General features: G+C 36.3%; 1 protein-coding gene across 4 annotated transcripts; it reads right to left on the minus strand.

Annotated features, from left to right (window-relative positions):
* Window positions 1-654: 654 nt before the first annotated feature.
* Window positions 655-5,649, minus strand: dnaaf6 (dynein axonemal assembly factor 6). Of its 4 annotated transcripts, none has more exons than XM_067452624.1 (7): window positions 5,564-5,649; window positions 3,201-3,296; window positions 3,024-3,102; window positions 2,638-2,743; window positions 2,467-2,563; window positions 1,196-1,281; window positions 655-1,103 (listed from the first exon to the last, which is right to left on the minus strand). In XM_067452624.1, exons 2-7 carry the CDS (start codon window positions 3,294-3,296, stop codon window positions 974-976), a joined length of 594 nt encoding a protein of 197 aa, XP_067308725.1. In that variant the 5' UTR covers window positions 5,564-5,649; the 3' UTR covers window positions 655-973. The 4 variants fall into 4 exon arrangements, with proteins under 4 accessions (XP_067308725.1, XP_067308724.1, XP_067308726.1 ...); XM_067452623.1 differs by lacking the exon at window positions 5,564-5,649 and adding an exon at window positions 3,467-3,557; XM_067452625.1 differs by lacking the exon at window positions 5,564-5,649 and adding an exon at window positions 3,393-3,476.
* Between the last annotated feature and the right edge of the window lie 12,953 nt (window positions 5,650-18,602).

Here is an 18,602-nt window from a genome sequence, read left to right on the forward strand (position 1 = left end):
CAATTCTGATAGCTTGTAGTGTTAATAAGGTTTATATTTAATATTATATTATTATATTTAATATAGACAACTCTGCATATATTACATTTATCACTCGCCTTCTATATCTCCCAATATTGTCTCATAAGATGACATTTAAATGTTTTATAAACGTTTTCATGCAGGCAAAACATATAATGTAGTACAATGATTGAGAGATGTACAAATAAAAGTTATTTGTATCATATTTTATACTTACAGTACATTTGAACATGATTTTTTGTTAAGGAATAATACATTATGCAATGATAATCATATAAACCTAAGTTGCTTCAGTCCAGTAAATACTGATATTGATATATTACTAACAATATGAAAGTTATACTTAAATAAAACATTTACAGCAAAAAGACGTTTTTAGAATTATACTAAAATAATTATACTTTTACATGCTAAAAAAGAACAAACTATCAATAATATGGCAGAAGAAATGTAGTAGATGGTGTACGTTTTTCAGCAAAATTTCGATTATGTTGTTAATTTAGAAATTCATAAATGAATTATGAACTGAAATGACTAAATTCTTCATTTCTGTTCTATATTTATAATAATATAATCTTTATCATTTAACCAGTTTGTTTTAAAATATCTATTGTAAACATAAACAGAAGCAAGTTTGAATTAAAAGGATTCACCATTTTATTATACTGAAAATGACAAGATTAAGAGAAATTAAACATTTTTATAAAACAGAATAACAGGACAGCAACATGTAAAGGGGCTTCTTACACAGGCACCTGTTCCTTTCCACTTGATCTGCCGATTTGGAAACATTTTAACATAATGTTGTTTCTTTTTTTTTTGATAAGTGAATGAATTCATTGTTCATGTTTCCGGGTTGGACCCAAGACTGTTGATGAAAACTAGATGTTTTAACTCTAACATTGCCTCTGAAGTGTCCATCCTCATGGTTCAGTCACTCTCTCTGTCTCTCTCACGTCAGGTTGATGCAGTCCATTGGTCTGTTCATGGGCAGTGTGATCTCCAGTTCTTCCCTCTCCATGATGAATCTGGCATTCCCCTCATCTTTGTGGACTGGGTGAGGCAGGTGAAGGCCCAACTTACTGATACAAAGAATATGCACATCTATTTTCATATCTAGTGAATACTACTGTTGATGGGACTAGTACAATATTGTCGCTAATAGTTTACTCACTACTTTGGAGTCCTGAGGTCAAGAAACGTCTCCCTCACATCCAGCGCCAAATCAGATGCTTTAGTATCTGGCAGTTTAACTCTTACCTTGCATGAGAAAGAGAGATTTTGTGAGATTACGTTGATTTATGACAATTTTTTTAAATAAAGAAACAGCTCAGTCATTTGAGGACAGACAAATGCTTTTCCTCCAATCAGCTTTGCTATCTGATTTTAATGCACCATCAAAGCCAACTCTATCTCTTACGGGGAACGGGGAGGAGAAAGGATGTTTCAAACCCCAGTATTTTTTCTTTCTGGTAAATCTCATTACTTTAGATCTTTGAAACTTTAAATTAGTTTTTACTCACCCTCCAGTCATCCTAGGTGTACATGACATTCTTCTTTCAGACGAATATCTGAGATCTGAAATCTGAGCTATATTAAAAAAGGTCCCGGCTGATCCAAGCTTTAACAACAGTAATTGTTGCTCTTTTTAAGAAAGTTTTTTTTTTTTTTTTTTGGGGGGGGGGGGGGGGGGGGGGAAATAAAGGACTTCTGAAGTGAATCAATGCGTTTGTGTAAGAAATATATACACATTTATAACTTTATAAAGTTACGTTTCGTACGATCGCCTTCTGTATTTAATTAATGGAAAAAGTGTTAAAAGTGCCTCCGCAGTTCAAAATGCTTATGCTACCCATAAACAGTAAAAGAAATGGACACAGCGACCCCATAGACTTCAACGGCCAAAAGTTAAGTCAATTAGAAGCACTCACTTCCTGATGGTGCAGCGTAACAGAATGAACGAGAATGAACCTCATTGGTTCTTGTTGAAGCTCAAATGTGATGCGTGACACGAGAATGAACCTCATTGGTTCTTGCAAGTCCAGTGAACACGCTTGACCTTCTGTTTACCACAACTGATTTGTGAGTTGATGAATGTTTATGTGAATAAAGGGCTAAATTCAATCTGTTCATCATATAAACTGATCGAGTCTCTTCAGAAAATTTGGACTAAACCACTCAATTCATACGGATTACTTTTATCTCAATTAACATTTTGGATGGTCAAGATGGTAGTCATGAAGGGACAGAAAGAAAAAAAAAATGAATTGTCTCCCGAAGAAGAACGAAAGTCTTGCGGGTTTGTAACCGAGGGTTAGTAATTAATAAATAATAATAGTATTTTTGTGTGTGTGTGTGTGTGTGTGTGAACTAACCCTTTAAATTGACCCCAGTAAGGATGCTGTTACATTTTTATATATTTGATGATTGAGAAATGAGCAGTACCAGCATGCTTTCACAACACATGGAGGAGGGGTCCTTTCTGCTCAAGCCAAGAAATAAATCTTCAGTCCCAACAGACTGTTTCAGCACAATCTCGTACCTAAACATACAAACACACATGCACAGTGAGAGCTTACTTACAGCTCAAATGATTTTTACATGCATGTCTCTTACTCTGGTTGTGGCCGTAGATCGGTGAGGTCATCAAAATGCGCCCCCTCAGTCACTTCATCCTCATCCCAGATACCTTTGCTTTTCTTCTTCACATAGGCAGTGCTACCTAGAAGGAAGAGAGAGATAGAACAATATAGAAGGATGCTTGTATTATAAGTAAACCCATAAGGATCAGCATGGTAATACCTAAATGTAACATCATGTTTAACAGTTTCAAAGTATTTATTATCCAATATTTAGTATTTTAATAATATAATATATAAGAAAACACACACACACACACACACACACACACACACACACACACACACACACACACACACACACACACACACGTGAAATCAGTGTTTGTATAAAATTTTAAAATAATTTGAATAATATTATACCCTCTTTGTGTTTCCCCCCCGCAGGTGCAGAAGGAGACCCAATATGTCCTGGGCCCAACTTTGCTATGGGCTTCACGGTCTGAAAAAAAAAAAAAATAAAGTTCAGCTACTTATGCCTAACGCATTTAACGCATTGAGTTGTACAGCCGACGATGTTAAAACGGCATAGGACCAGACCTGGAGATCTTCTTCCTCATCTTCATGATCTTCGTCGTTTGGGGAGAGCAGGGCGGACAGCGCCTGGAGATTATGCACGGACGCAAGACCCTCCATCTGTAATATTTGCAAAGTTTTGACAAGGTAAATTTTATATATATATATATATATATATATATATATATATATATATATATATATATATATATATACCAGGGCTCTCAAGTCTCACGCACTGGGCGTGAGACACACGCATTTCAACCCATTCGCACGCTCACACGCCACACCTTGTATTTCTCACGCAGAGAAATCGCCAGGGTAATACGCGCGCTATTAGAGGAGTCAAGCGAGTTCCCCATAGAGTTGTGACGGCCCTGCCACGCACCAGTTAATCTAATAAAAATAGAGACCGAACAGCCAATTATAAAATAGATTTGCTGTATCTGGGTAAGATAAATATTCCCTCCACCCAATAACGTTTACGTTCTGATTCCAACGTCATATTCTGTGATTCACGCCACGGCCTCGCTCATTGAATCAAATGCTCGCTGAAGTACCAGTTGGCAACTACAAACCCCGATGACAGACGCAGAGACACAAAGATAACGGTGTCAAGTTAAGTTTCTGACAGCACTTTGTTTTCTGTTCTTAATCCCTCAACAAAACTTAAAGGAAGCCTTGTCTCAATAATGATTTGCATGAAATGCATTTTGCTGTACGTTATTGCGCTCTCACTCAGTGAACATCTGTGCTCTTCTGCACTCGTGAATGCGGTGATGGACAGCTGTCCTCATTCCACTGGTGTTTGGATGTAAATTTTTTTAAAACTCACTTTCATTAATTAATTTATTAAAAGTAACTCCATTTTGTAAGATCATTTTCATTTAAGTAATAATTCCAAACATCACGAGGCAGACGACACTAGTGATCAAATACAGTCGAGTTATTAACCCGCTCCACAGCACCACCCAGTGGATTTAGTTAAAACTGCGAGATTTCGAGGGATTTATCATGGATTCACTGCATTTGCGGCCAGCGAAGCAATATAGTAAAATTTCAATATTATTTTTATTTTTCGAACATTAATTACAGATCAAATATATTCGTGCTCACCCCTATTTATGGAAGCTGAAGTGTAGTGATATAAAATTTGCAATGCAATATGTAAAATGGCAATGCATTTCAAAATTTACATTTACATTTTCCATACCATGTGTGCATCATTTGGAGCAAAATAATAATTCAAATTGAATAATATAATTTACATTTGCTATTTTCTACACTAGTTTTCACATAAAATTTAAACATAAATTGTATATTGTAGGCTAATACTTTATATAAGTTGCAAAATTAAAATTAAAATGTATTACAGAAATAATTAGATGTGTTTAACATGTTCAAGCAATTCCAAAAATTATGCCACATCACCGCACTAGCCATTATTTTTAATGGAAAGGAGACAAGGTGTGTTATTCAAGAATTAATTAAATTTTGCATGGTTCCAAAAAAAAGTATTTTTTACATTTTGTTATTTTAACTGAATTCAGAAATGCTTTTGAAATTAAAAACTTTGCTTTTAATAAACAAAATACATATTTGAAATAAAGACTGTTTGGAGTTGGGTGCAGGGGCGTGGGACTGGGGGGATAAAGGGTACTGAGTAACCAGGGCCCGAGGCGGGGGGGGGCCTTAGAAGTCAGTTTTCTATACATACACATACATGGTACGGGGGCCCAGCAAAATGGTTTGTACCCAGGGCCCAAAATTTGGTGCTACGCCCCTGGTTGGGTGCTCCGTTCCCTGAATCCACAGCCTTTGTTGTTATTTTGAGTGTACACAAATAAAAGTAGACCGTTTATAATTATGTCTTGTACTTAGCCTATCTGTATCGCTAACAAATGATGGGGTATTGGTGCGGGAGTTGTTTCCGCTGTCATAAAGAGAGGAAAAAATACAACCATACTGATATAGCAAACAATAATCATAGGCAGCTTGTCTAAGATTATTTGAGAGTAAAATAATCTCTGTTGTAAACCACAGCTCACTTCAGCGCGACCGTGCTCATGTTAAGGTGCCACCAACCTCTGGGCTGAAGGCCTCAAAAACCTGCTACCAACACCAATAAACAACACGAACCATTCTCTCTCTCTCTCTCTCTCTCTCTCTCTCTCTCTCTCTCTCTCTCTCTCTCTCTCTCTCTCTCTCTCTCTCTCTCTCTCTCTCACAAACACACTAATTAAATACATATTTATTTTATTTGTACGAATTTGTCATTTTTCATATCAGACCCCCGTACCCAGCCAAACCCACGGCTGAAATCTCACTCTGAACTCAGTTCAAAACTTGAGAGCCCTGAAATACACATATATAAACGTTTTCTGTACCTTCTTTGTAAGGCGTCGCTGTGTTGCTTTTCCGGGTGCCTATAGTTTAGCGTTTCCATGGAGACTGCACGCGGGTTGTATAGCAACTGTTGCTATGCGAATTGGTGTTTTTCTATGTAAATGGTAAGGCGCGCGCGCGCACACACACACACACACACACACACACACACACACACACACACTATCGATATAAATAATTTATTATCAATAGAAAATTTACAGTTGGCATTTGTGAAGTCTTACTGGGGTCGTTGTGTTTAGAATAACTCTTAAATATACAAGAGCTGCTACAAGTAATAAAACAAGTTTTTAAGAAACTGTACATGTTTTCTAGTGTTGGAGTCTGTCTATAAATATAGATTTAACTGTGATGCAGTAATCTCTACTAAACAACAACAAGCAAGCTGTAAAGTGCATATCCTCAAGTGGTCAGTGAATGTTTGAAGTCGAACCACTAGATGGCGTGGTTGGTTTACGTTACGTTACGTTGTCGAAATTAATGCAGGCCTGAAGCCTAAAGCAGTTTGTGATCATCAGTAGCGTAAGTTGTACAGAGAAGTGCTGGATTATTGACTATTATGACTATCAAGGCAAAACAGACGGTTAGTTCATAATTGTCTCTTTAAAATATTGCTTTAATTTATTTAACGAGTCAACGTTTATTTTGAGGTCACTGATTTGTCTCACTTCTTACTTATTTTTCTCACTTCATGCTGCCATGTTGGGTAATGTCAGAATCTTTATCATATCAAGTCACTTGACCTGAGTAATTGCACGGACCCACTTTTCAATATTTTCTTTTCATCCCCCAGGGTTTGAAGTAGCAGACGAACTTACCTAATTAAAGATTATACAAGTTTAATTTGTAAAAAATACATTTCCCCCCTATTTTGAGATCTTTGAGAGCCATGTCGTCTGCTTCAGTCAAGGAAACTCTAAGCATGTGGAGGTTTACTAATTCATTGTCACAGATGAATTTGTTGCCTGCAGCAGTTATAGGACGAATCTATCAAGGACGTTATCAGTATTCCATTCACATAGTTTCTCTCTCCACTTCTATATCTTTCTCTCCTTGCAGCATTCTTTCCTTGTGGTCATAGATCTCTTTTTCTCATATTTTTCACAAAAATACTTGTTCAGAGACTCGTTTCATAGTCCCTCAGTCTTCAATAAACCCTTCCCTGTCTTATTCTGCCATTCTCCGCATTCCTGAAATGAAATACTGTTTTATTATTGTGAGTCTGAATATGTTATACGAGAATGAATACGAGACTGAATTGAGAACAAAATGTAGGTAAGTCTGAATTTAGAAGTTGACTCTGAATTGAGAACAAACAGAACAATTCTACCTATAAGTCGGAATTGAGAACAATTCTGTGTAGGCGAGACTAAATTGAGAATAAATCTGCATGGCCCAGTCTAAATTTAGAATAAATTAATGTAGATGACTCTGATTTGAGAAGAAACAGATTTATATGTATAAGTCTGAACAGAGAACAAATCTATATAGGTGAGTCTGAATTAAGAACAAATCGATGTAGGTGACTCTGAATTGAGAACAAATTTATTTAGGCGAGTCTGAATTGAGAACTAACAACAATGTAGGCGAGTCTGAATTGAGAACAAACAACAATTCTATGGCAAGTCTGAATTGATAACAAACCCATGTAGCTGAGTTTGAACTGAGAACCAATCTATGTAGCCGAGTCTGATTTGAGAACAAACAGGACAGTTTGAACTGAGAAAAAAATCTGTGTAGCCGAGTCTTAATTGAGAACAAACCTTTTTAATTTAGTCAGAGTTTGATAACAGCCATATTAGATTTTTGGTTTCTGTTAACATGTTTTGTGATTCTGAGTTTGAGGTTGTTTAAATAAGTTAGAATTTTTAAGTACCATAGAAGGATGAGGAGAAGCTCATAGAACAAAAACTGTGAAATAGGGCACCGTAGACTTGTCCAAGTAGTAACGCCGTGCTGCTCAATCTCATGTGTTCTGGCTGAAATTCTCTGCATACCATTTCACTGATCTGATCTGATGTCATAAATATGGCCAAGCTTTTCCCAGCTTATCCTACCAAAGAGCTGGCTGTCAGCACTGATGCCAGAGCGCACCAGATCCCATGCAAGAACTGATTTTGTTATAGAATTAACAAATTACCAAGAATGATGCTATGTCATAACCCAATGCTTTTGAAAGCTTTAGATTTTAATTTTTGGAATTAGGGAAATACCTGAGTTGTTGATCCAGCTGCTTGTGCCACCTGTGTTTATCAGTGTTTACTTTTGTGTGAGCATATGTGGGGTTGCTCAGAGATTTAGGATTTTTTTCTGACTACAGCCACACAGGGAACATGAGGATTTTATGACTTACAAATATATCTCCCATTGTTCACTGGAATGCCTTGAAGTCAGAAAACCCATGGCTGGTCAGTACTAAAGGCTTACAATTCCATCCGTGATGTCCTCTATTTGGATTGGCCTCAGTTGGCCAGTTTATCCAGATGATAGCTTTGTGGACTCCTATAAAAACTGCCAAAGTAGAAAAGTTCTCACACCTTTATGCCAGCACAGCATATTTGGTCAAATTCTAGCAAAATGTACCTATACAAGGCAGCTTGCGGTGACATTCCTGTCCCCAGGCAGAGAAGTGCTCAGCGCTTTGAGAAAACCTTAGGCCGCTTCCTCCAGAGACCACGGGCAGGATTGAGCTCACACCACACAGCAGGTTGTCCCCACTGGGCAGGGAGATCCAGCTCTGCCCTTGAGCTGCAGCAGCTGGGGCGTTTTATGCAGGTCCATGGGTACTCTTTGAGCACTGACACCAAAATGATCTACAGGTACATATCACTTGTTTTTAACATAGAATTCTTTAACGTTTTTTTATACGACAAAACATTAAGCCAAAATGACTGAGCCAAAATTGCATTCATATGATTTAATAATTTCAGCAAAATATATTCTTAGCATGCTCTTTGCAAATTATTACTCTTTAATGCTTTTTGAAGGATTTAAAATCCATTTAAAATAACATCTGGGGGCTCTGTGCCCCTGGCAGAATTTGTTGTACTACAGCTTATTGTTGTACTACAGCTTATACTTATAGAACTTGCACTGTACTGGTCAAATGTAATGTACTGTAATGTTATTGAAAGATGTCTCTTATGCACACTAAGGTTGCATTTATTTGACACAAAAATACAGTAAAAACTGTAATATTGTGAAAAATTATTACAATTTAAAATAACAGTTTTCTATTTTATCTGTATTTTTAAATGTAATTTATTCCCGTAACGGCAAAGCTGAATATTCAGCATCATTACTCCAGTCTGCAGTCACATGATTCTTCAGAAATTACTACTTATCAATTACTATTATCAATTGTTGTGCTGATTAATATTTTTGTGGAAACAGTGATACTATATACGACATACACTGTCAGAAAAAAAGAGTACAAAATTGTACCTTTTGAGGTACAAGGGCCGTCACTGGGGTGGTACCCTTAAGGGTACATTTTTGTACCTCTAAGTCAGGGATAGGCAAGTTCAGTCCTAGAGATTTGATGTCCTCCAGAGTTTAGCTACAACCCTACTAAGCCTCCACAGTATAACATATTGTGGCTCCCAGCATGGATTGCAGCATTAAGTATGTCACCATTGTTGAAATTCGTATGATGATTCTTGATATATATGTGCGTCTATACGGTTCCCCCTTTAGAATGTTTTTAAAAATCAATATTTAAAATGTCTGATCTGTGACAAGCAAGTATTGTTGGTGAATATTATTTATTATTATTTAGTGACGAGTTTAGTCAAACATTATTCTTCCTGATAAAGTTTGTTTTGAGCAATTGTGTTTTGTTTACACTTCAACACAAACTTACTTAAAGTTCCAAGTCAAACTGACCAACTAAAGGAAACACTGATCACCATAATGGTGACTAAACATTTTCAATAAAACATCAAAGTCTAAACCTGTTAATTCTCAATAAGAGCTTCTATAGATGTCTTTCAGGGTTGGAACCAAACTCTGCAGTACAGCAGCTCACTAGGACCGAACTGAGGAAAACAATGGTATAATTGTACCCTAAGGACCAATTGTGTACCTTTAAAGGTACAGTTATGTTTTGTTCCCCAGAGAATAAAATTGTACTTCTCCACTGTACCTTTTTTTCTGAGAGTGTATATGTCCTGAAGCCTTTTCGGATTTTATTAAACTCAGCAGTCATTTCTAAATTTCCAATAACTTTTGACTGAAACTTTTTGACTGAATTTCAAACTAAAGGACAGTACAATTATTTGATTGGTTCGTTAGATCCATATCTAATTTTCTTAAGAGGAAAGTTTTAAGCCATGATGACCTGTTTTTTTAGTTCACCCTGAAATTAAAATTCTATCATAATTTACTCACCTCCATGTTGTTCTAAAGAAGATGTGTTAAAAGTCCCTCAATGTAATCCCGCTTTCCATGAAACCCTTAATCTGTGTTTTTCCAACCTTCTACCCATGAAAGTGCACTGGAACCTGTGACTTCCCACCTGTGAACTCGTACTAGATCGATGTACTCCCAGCTATGAGCTCTGACGTCATAGCCAGTGAAACAACAATGGCAGCCCTAACAGATAATATAAAAATATAAGGTTTAACAGCTTCTCTTGCCATTTTTTTCTCCTCTGTTTCTCTCAAATAAGCAAGAGGTAAGCACCTTTGGTGATATAAATAATTGTAAATGAGCATAAGCCCCGTACGGTCTGCCATGTTTTGTTTACATATGGTTTAGCTACGACAATTCCTTGTGCTCAGGCAGTTTGGTGTGACTTTGCCTGGAGCACTACAAAGTTGTTTCAGGGTTTGAAGTCGTAACTTACAGACTAAAAAACCTGGAACGCAGGTCAGAGACCAACTCGCTCAACTTATACTTAAGTTACTGTAGTAAATGCTGCACAACGCATCGCTCTTTACAATATCGAACATATAGTGCTAATTCATATAATTAGGCTTTTGCTTGACTACGTTATCAAACAGTTAATAATATGTTGCTAATGTTACACAAACCTAGCCTAGAAATCCAGACGCACAGCAGCAAATCTAATCTGCCCGTGAGTGTAATCTACAACTCTCAATTCACTTCTGAGCTGTAAACGCCAAACTCTTGTCGGGCCAATCGCATCGTGTATAGAGTCGGTGGGCGGGGCTTAATATAATGACGGCCGAGTTGCGTGTGCGCGTGCTTCTAATAAACACAGAAACTGGTGAACGGCGGTCTTTCGAATCAGCTTTGACCGCGACTCTGGAAGACTTGGAGTTAAGCTTTTCTCTGAGAAAATAACAAAGAACGGCACTGAAGTCATTTTTAAGAAGGGAAGATGTGTTTAGAGTTTTGCCGACCGGATACATCGAAAGTTTAATCTGTCAACGAGCTCTGCTTCACCTTCGTTGCTCTGGTTGGTTATAAGCGATGGCCTGCAGAGGGATTTTGAAAGACAACCGTTTATCCTGCCCCTCGGATTGAGCCCTGACAATGGTGAGTTTGCAGACCAAACATCTTGATGTGGGTCTGGCTTGTCAGGCTAACACTAACCATGTTCCCATTCGCCATATCAGAGTCAGAGAGCTGCCTTATAAAAATTAGCATCCTTTGAAAGGAATTGAACGTCATTGAACGAATTGAATGAACATCGGTTGAGAAAGGCATAAGTTACAGTTTATCGTAATAAACATACCGATACAAAAAAAGTAAAGTATATCCGTTTCATATATTCCGTTTCAAACAATAATTCAAGTACAAATTGCCCAAATAAATACTTAGAACCAAAGTATAATTAAATTGCTCAGGTACAACCCTGATTTTATTGAATAGCCCGTTCAGCATGGTTTATTTTGCAGTCATGTTTTTTTCAACTGCAGTTATCAGCTGTGTATTGTAATATTAATTTACTTATTCATTATACGAAATAAATTGCATGACCTCTAACGGCTTACACAAGAAAATTAGCAAATTAAATGAGCCATGGATTCAGTTTCTGTTTGATTAAAATTAAGCAGTTGGGATTTACAGTAATAGACTTCACAAAGCAGGGGGGGGAAAAATCAGGCCAAAGTGTTTAACCATGATTGAAAAATGTGAAGAATGTTTGGTTACATTCTTGACATGTTTATTATATATGTAGACACTTTACATTTTCTGTATAATCACTGTATAATCAATTATACAGACACTCGTACTGTATAATCAGAGCATGAAAGCATGTGTCAAAGATCAAAGGTTTTGTTTATGAGGTGAAACACCAGGATGAGCCAGAGGTTTTATTCTAGCCGTAGAAGGAGGGGCTACTGCTGGGTAAAATAAAGCTATTAGCTCTGATTAGAAGCCAGCTTGATCTGCTTTGACTCACACTGGTTCTTTATGCTAATGACTAGCAATACAACTAATCCCATATGACAGCTGGGATTATTCTGGGGGGATACAGGGAGAGAGAGATGAGGGTTAGGTTAGGTACATAGTTGTGCAGAAGGAAAAGGTTATGTAGACAAAATGTAAACCTGTTCTTACATAATACGGTGATATTTGATGTATTATAGGGGTTCTGTGCATTTTATTATAGCCAGATTGACAGACCCATACTCTATGTGCCATGCTGAAGCAGTGCTGATAATGATCTGGTTTACCAGCCCATTCATACACTGTAAAAAAAAAATTCAAGTCTCCAACCCAAATTTTCTAGTGACTGATGACATCTAAATTTTTCAGTTGGCCGAATTGAATTTCTGTGAATTAAATTGCATCAATTCACAGAATTTCAATTCGGCCAACTGAAAAATTTAGATGTCATCAGTCACTAGAAAATGTTCAATTAGAAAAAAATGTTTTACATTGTACTGTACACCCACCAGATACTATTCTTTTTTATTCTATTTAGTTTTTCTGCTTAATGGCGTCAATACGTGATAATAAGAAGGTAACCTTCCTGAACACTAGGTTCTAAAGGGGTTTTTGCAGCAATGTCATAGAAGAACCATATTTGATTACCCAATGAACCTTTAAGATAATAGTTTTTAAAATAATGTTTTTTTCACTGCAAAGAATATTTCAATTATCTAAAAAAAAAACAAAAAAACATTTTGTACTATAGAAAGATTCCATATATGTTAAAGATTCTAATTGGAACCATCAATAAAATAAAATAAAATAACTTTATTTTTATAAGTGAACTGCTAATTATGTGAACTAATTAATATTAATAAATAGATCATATTTAAGTCTGACATTTAAAATTATTTTTTTTAAATACATTTTTCATGATGCCATATTCCAGTGTACCATGACGATATTAAAAAGAAAAATCATTTTTCTCAACTATTTATTGTTTTAAATGACATTTTTAAAATGCAAATATTCAAGACTGATCTGGAGATCGGGCCTGAAGCTATGTATTCTTTGTCTGTTATGTATAATGTCAATACATTTACTTCAAATTATGATCAGAAATAAGTTAAATATGTGTTAAAAAATGTACATTGGCATACATTTGACTGGGTACTTTTCAATGTAATTAGAAGTTAAATGATACAATTGTGTGAGCTATGTCTGCATTGTATCTGTCTTAAAGTGATAGTTCACCCAAAAATTGTAATTATGTCATTAAATACGCACCCTCATGTCATTCGAAACCTGTAAAATTTTCGTGAAACAAATGAAGATCTTTTTGATTAAATCTGAGAGCTTTCTGCCTTTCCATTGACATATGCAACTACTACTTTTAAGCTACAAAAAGTTACAATTTTATGAAGTGATGCAAGTGCTATGTTTACGCAAAAAACAAACAAAAAAACAACGACATAATTTAGCACTTAATTTAAAATATAAATTTCCAACAGAAAATGTCTACTCTTACACCAACACAGCATGCGTCCTATGCCTCCTCGTAAATGCACTTTGGGTATTAATATTTTGTAAAATTATAAAATATGTTTTGTTTTGCGCAAACAAAACACTCACATCACTTCATACAATTGAGGATAAAACTCTGAATTACTTTTATGATGGCTTGAAAGTGTTGCATAAACTGTCAGTGGAGGGGAAAAAAGCTCTCAGATTTCATTAAAACGATCTTCACTTTTGTTCTGCAGTTGAACAAAAGTCTTATGAGGTTAATAGAATTACATATTTTAATATCAGCTAAAAAATAGTTAGTCCCCTCAGTTCCAGTGCATGCAGATGGGTGTATCTGTTACTTTTTATCTTATAGTGCTGTCCAATTTTCACATTTAATTGTTTCTAAATCAGTGACTTTCTCGACTGTTCATAGAGAGGAAAATCTTTAAAAAGAAAAATCATTTTTCTCAACTATTTATTGTTTTAAATGACATTTTTAAAATGCAAATATTCAAGACTGATTTGGAGATCCGGCCTGAAGCTATGTATTCTTTGTATGTGATGTATAATGTCAATACATTTATTTCAAATTATGATCAGTGACTTTCTCGACTGTTCATAGAGAGGAGAAACTTCTTAACTTATGACTATGATAAACTAAGACGTTAAAAATGAGCTGTGTCCTCAGAGGGCTCTTGCAAAACCATGTTTGACTAAACTAATTTCCTGTTAGAGCTCTTTATTTGGATGAGAGTATAATAAAGTGGGTGATCTCTGACTGAGTCTCATTATCAGGGGGACGTTTAGAGAGATCTTTGTCTCAGGATGCCAGAATAGTTTTTCCATCAGGGGACGCCAAAGTGTGACAGTCTCAGATTAAACTCACTTTAATGACACACTTACACTCAGTTAAGACTGTCAGACAGAGTAGAGCTATTCAGCTACAGTCCTGGAGGGCCACTGCACTGCGGAGTGTAGCTCCAAAACCTTTATGGGACTTTAGCTCATGCCTGTTTGAGGTCATCTATATGTGACCCTGGACCAGAAAACCAGACCAGACCAGAAAAGTCTTAAATCGCATGCGTATATTTGTGGCAATAGACAACAATACATTGTATGAGTCAAAATTACCATTTTTAATGCCAAAAATCATTAGGGTATTGAGTAAAGATAATGTTCCATGAAGATATGTTGTACATTTCCTACAGTAAATATTAGGGATGTCACAATTCTCAATATAATATTGAACCGTTCGGTACAGCCTTCACGGTTCAATGCACACTTGTGAATTAATTATTTCTATTTCTCTGCGTCTGAAATATTTCTCTCAGTTTATTTCGGCTCTTTTTGAGTGTGGCAGTGGGTCTATGCACTGATATGAGCAAATATCCAGTCATATGTACTAAAGTTAGGGGGTGTTTAGCCGCGCTTTAAAGCCTTGCCGGTTAAACATTTAATTTGCGTTTTAAATGCGCTAAGCGCGTGCGCTAAAAGCCTGTCAAACACACATGGTTACTGGACTAAGTAATCTTACTGCGCTAATACTGTCAAATACACACACATATATAAACACAGTCAGTTGTGTGATGTCTAAAGTGAAAGTAAAATTGCGTGTGTCTGAATATGAGATGCAAGCAGGCTTTAGCAGCACAGCCTAATGATTGTGAACAATTGTCCTTAAAGGGACAGTTTACCTCTAAAATGATGTTAATAAAACAACTAAAAACAAAGAGAAAATCACTCACAGCTCTTGAATAAAGTAATAATACAGTAGGTTTTAAACAATGTATATTGCATATTGAAGACTATGTAGTTTTAATTTTACATTTATTCATTTAATTTCATATTTGCCTATTGCCTAAGAATGGAATAGCAAAAAACAAACCGACCCGAACCGAAAACCGCGGTTAATAACTGAGGTATGTATTGAACAATAGACTAACTATATTGTTGCATCCCTAGTAAATGTATTAAACAATATTATTATTACTCATATGCATTGACTTAATTTGGACAACTTTAAAGGCAATTTTCTCAATATTTAGACTTCCAGATATTCTTATAGTTATATCTCGACCAAATATTGTGCTATCCTATAACCATACATCAATGGGAAACGTATTTATTCAGCCTTCAGTCGATGTATAAATTTAAAAAAAGAATTACCCTTATGACTGGTTTTGTGGTCCAGGGTCACATAATGAACCACTGAAGTGCATGAATCTCCTAAAATAGAACATTTTAAAAGTAACTCTTTCAGGAAAATGGGCCAATAATAACATTTATATACATAATATAATCTTATTGATTTTACACAACATTAAACAAGAAGTGACTATTGAGACCTTTTAGACACAATATTGTCTGTTGAGTCTATTTTTGCTTTGTTATTTTTGCTAAATGAATACGTGTTATTGGACAAATCGTTTGACTGGCTTACTCATCAAGACAGTCACTTGTTGGTTATAGTATTATTATTTATATAACATTATAGTACACTCTAAAAAATGCTAATGCAACCTAAGAAATGAGGTTGTTTGAATGGGTCCATTCACTGGGTTCAAACAACCCAATTTCTAGGTTTGTCCATTTTTAACCCAACTTGGGTTGTTTTTAACCCAGCATTTTTAGAGTGTATTATTAATTTTGTGAGTAATCATTTCTTTTATATTTTTTATTTCAATTATAGTTTGATTTAATAATATATTTTTTTGTAATTGATTAGTAATCAGTTTTGTGCTTTTGTTATTGTTTATTTCCCGTCAGTGCTGTTTCTAGGCAGAGTCTGTCTAACCGGTTCTCCTCCTAATCTCTTCCATACCGCTTTAAAATATAGCATTTCTGTGTGGAATTCAAATCCATTCTCTGCGTTGCAGTGTTATGCGTGACGCTAATGCGAAACCAGACTTCATTTGGCCCAAGGGAAAGCACTGTCTGATCCGTTCCCTATCCCCTATATAGTGCATTATGTGCTATTTACAATATAGAAAACATGTAAACAAGTGACTATTTCAGCCACAGTTTCAGCCGCAAAACGTAGGTGGCAGGATGCTTCAGATTCTAGAGAGCATTTTATTGGACAGGAAATCTGCTGAAGAGCAGAGTGAATTCATCAAAATGGTTGATCTATGTTGGCGGAAATAAGAGACTGCATGTCTGCATCTTCTTTGTCATTGTTTTGGAGCATACTAGCTTATATCCTTAAGGCTTACATATGCATTCTAAAATAAAATAAAAATCTTTCATTTTGATTTCATGGGGATTTTGACATGGTTTTTAAGGGTTATAGGGTCTAGGGCACTATGTAGTATTTTTGCAGTAAAATATCCAAAATCCACTAGGCCAATGTTATATATTTTGTTCAGTTGAGTTCTTTCAATATCCCAAAATGTTTCCAACTATTTGTAAATTGTGAGAAAATTGCTATTTTACCAAGGACCGGGACATGTCTGCATAGCGTTTGAGGGAATCGCCTGTCAATCGCGTCATATCTGCGTTACTCTCGGTTTTATTTGGCAAAATCGCTTTTCTCTTAGCAGTGTGAACATGTCACAGCAGCGCCGAGCTAACACACAGAGTAATGTCATAACATCATTTTAAACACACTTAAATGTATATAATATGATGAACAGAGCTGCTTTACCTTATAATCATGACAGGAAAAAGCGGAAATAGTGCACCCACCCGTTGACTGTGTCACGTCATAATAAAAGTCCCTTTGCTCGAGGTGTGTGTTTGTATCACAATCGCTCCAGCAGCTCAGCCCCACAACACTCGGTCCTGCTCTGCTTCATACTAACAGTAACGTTAATAACCGCATGCATGAACATGATTTCTGCCGAGTCCTATTTTCCACCGGCTGTGAGGTGAAGACCATATGTCCCAAGATACTGCGCTCAAACTTGGCGTCATTAAACTACACCTTTGTTTTGAATAGGCGCCCTCTAGTGAATGGAAAGTTGCATAGTGCACCTTTAAGGAACTGTATGTAAGAAATGTATTTCAATTAATCATAAAATTGCCCGGATATGTCACTAGACATTAAAAAAATCATGTTAATTTCAAATACTTATATCACTGACCCGGCCAGGATATTGTCATTTAAAAGTTGTTGTTGCAGCCCTCAACTGATGTTGATGTTGTGTTTTGGCCTGAAGCTCCACCCTCCACCTATCGACCAATCACAAAGTCAGTATTGTTTCGACATCTGGGTTGCCAGCTCTGCTCTAGTTACCAGCTGCAGCTATAAACGTTCCTGCTGAGCCTGCAGCCTATCGGGCAACCTCGAGTCAGAGGGGAGGGGGAGAGGGGCTACACCGCTCTACAGTCATTTGAAAGTTATTGCAGTACCAGTTTTGACCACAATCCTACATACACTTTCTTTAAGCTTTTCTTTAAGAAAATATCAAAGAATGATACTGAAATCATTCTTAAGAAGGGAAGATGTGTTCTGAGTTTTGCCGAACGGATACGGCGAAAGTTTAATCTGTTAACTAGCTCCGCCTCACGTTGCTCTGGTTGGTTGTAGCGCTATCCAATCGTGTGCAGAAGGAGTTTGAAAGACAACTGTTTATCCCGCCCCTCGGATTGAGCCCTAATGGTGAGTTTCCAGACCAAACATCTTGATGTGCGTCTGGTTTGTCAGGCTAGCATATTACTACTACTAATAAAGTTTTTATATATTTACAGTAGGAAATTTACAAAATAATTTCATGGAACAATGAAAATAATGATTGATGGCATAAAAGAAAAATCCCATAAAAGGTATTGTTGGCTATTGCCACAAATATGCCCATGTGACTTGTGACATTTGTAATTCCTATAAAAAACCCAAACTTATTTTGTGTGAGAGTCTTTGCATTTGGATCTACTTGCCTAGAGAGGAAATCAAAATATTTTCGGGTTTAGTCTTAATATCTGAGTGCACCCGTCAGGTTGAATCACATGGGCCGAGTTTGCGCTTCAACTTGATGTGTAGTTTTGAGCTTGTTTGCTGAATGGCACGTTTTGTTCAATCATTGTCATAATCCCACTGCGGTACAATGAAGTATTTGGGAAAGCAGTGGGACACGTGCCAAATGCATTTTTGGACATTGTGTGACCTGACACAAGCCTCGTTTACTGCTTTTAGGATGGTTAGCTTTCACATTAATGCTGTATGTTGCA

Source organism: Pseudorasbora parva, chromosome 9 (genome assembly GCF_024679245.1).
Source record: "Pseudorasbora parva isolate DD20220531a chromosome 9, ASM2467924v1, whole genome shotgun sequence".
Classification (NCBI taxonomy): domain Eukaryota; kingdom Metazoa; phylum Chordata; class Actinopteri; order Cypriniformes; family Gobionidae; genus Pseudorasbora; species Pseudorasbora parva.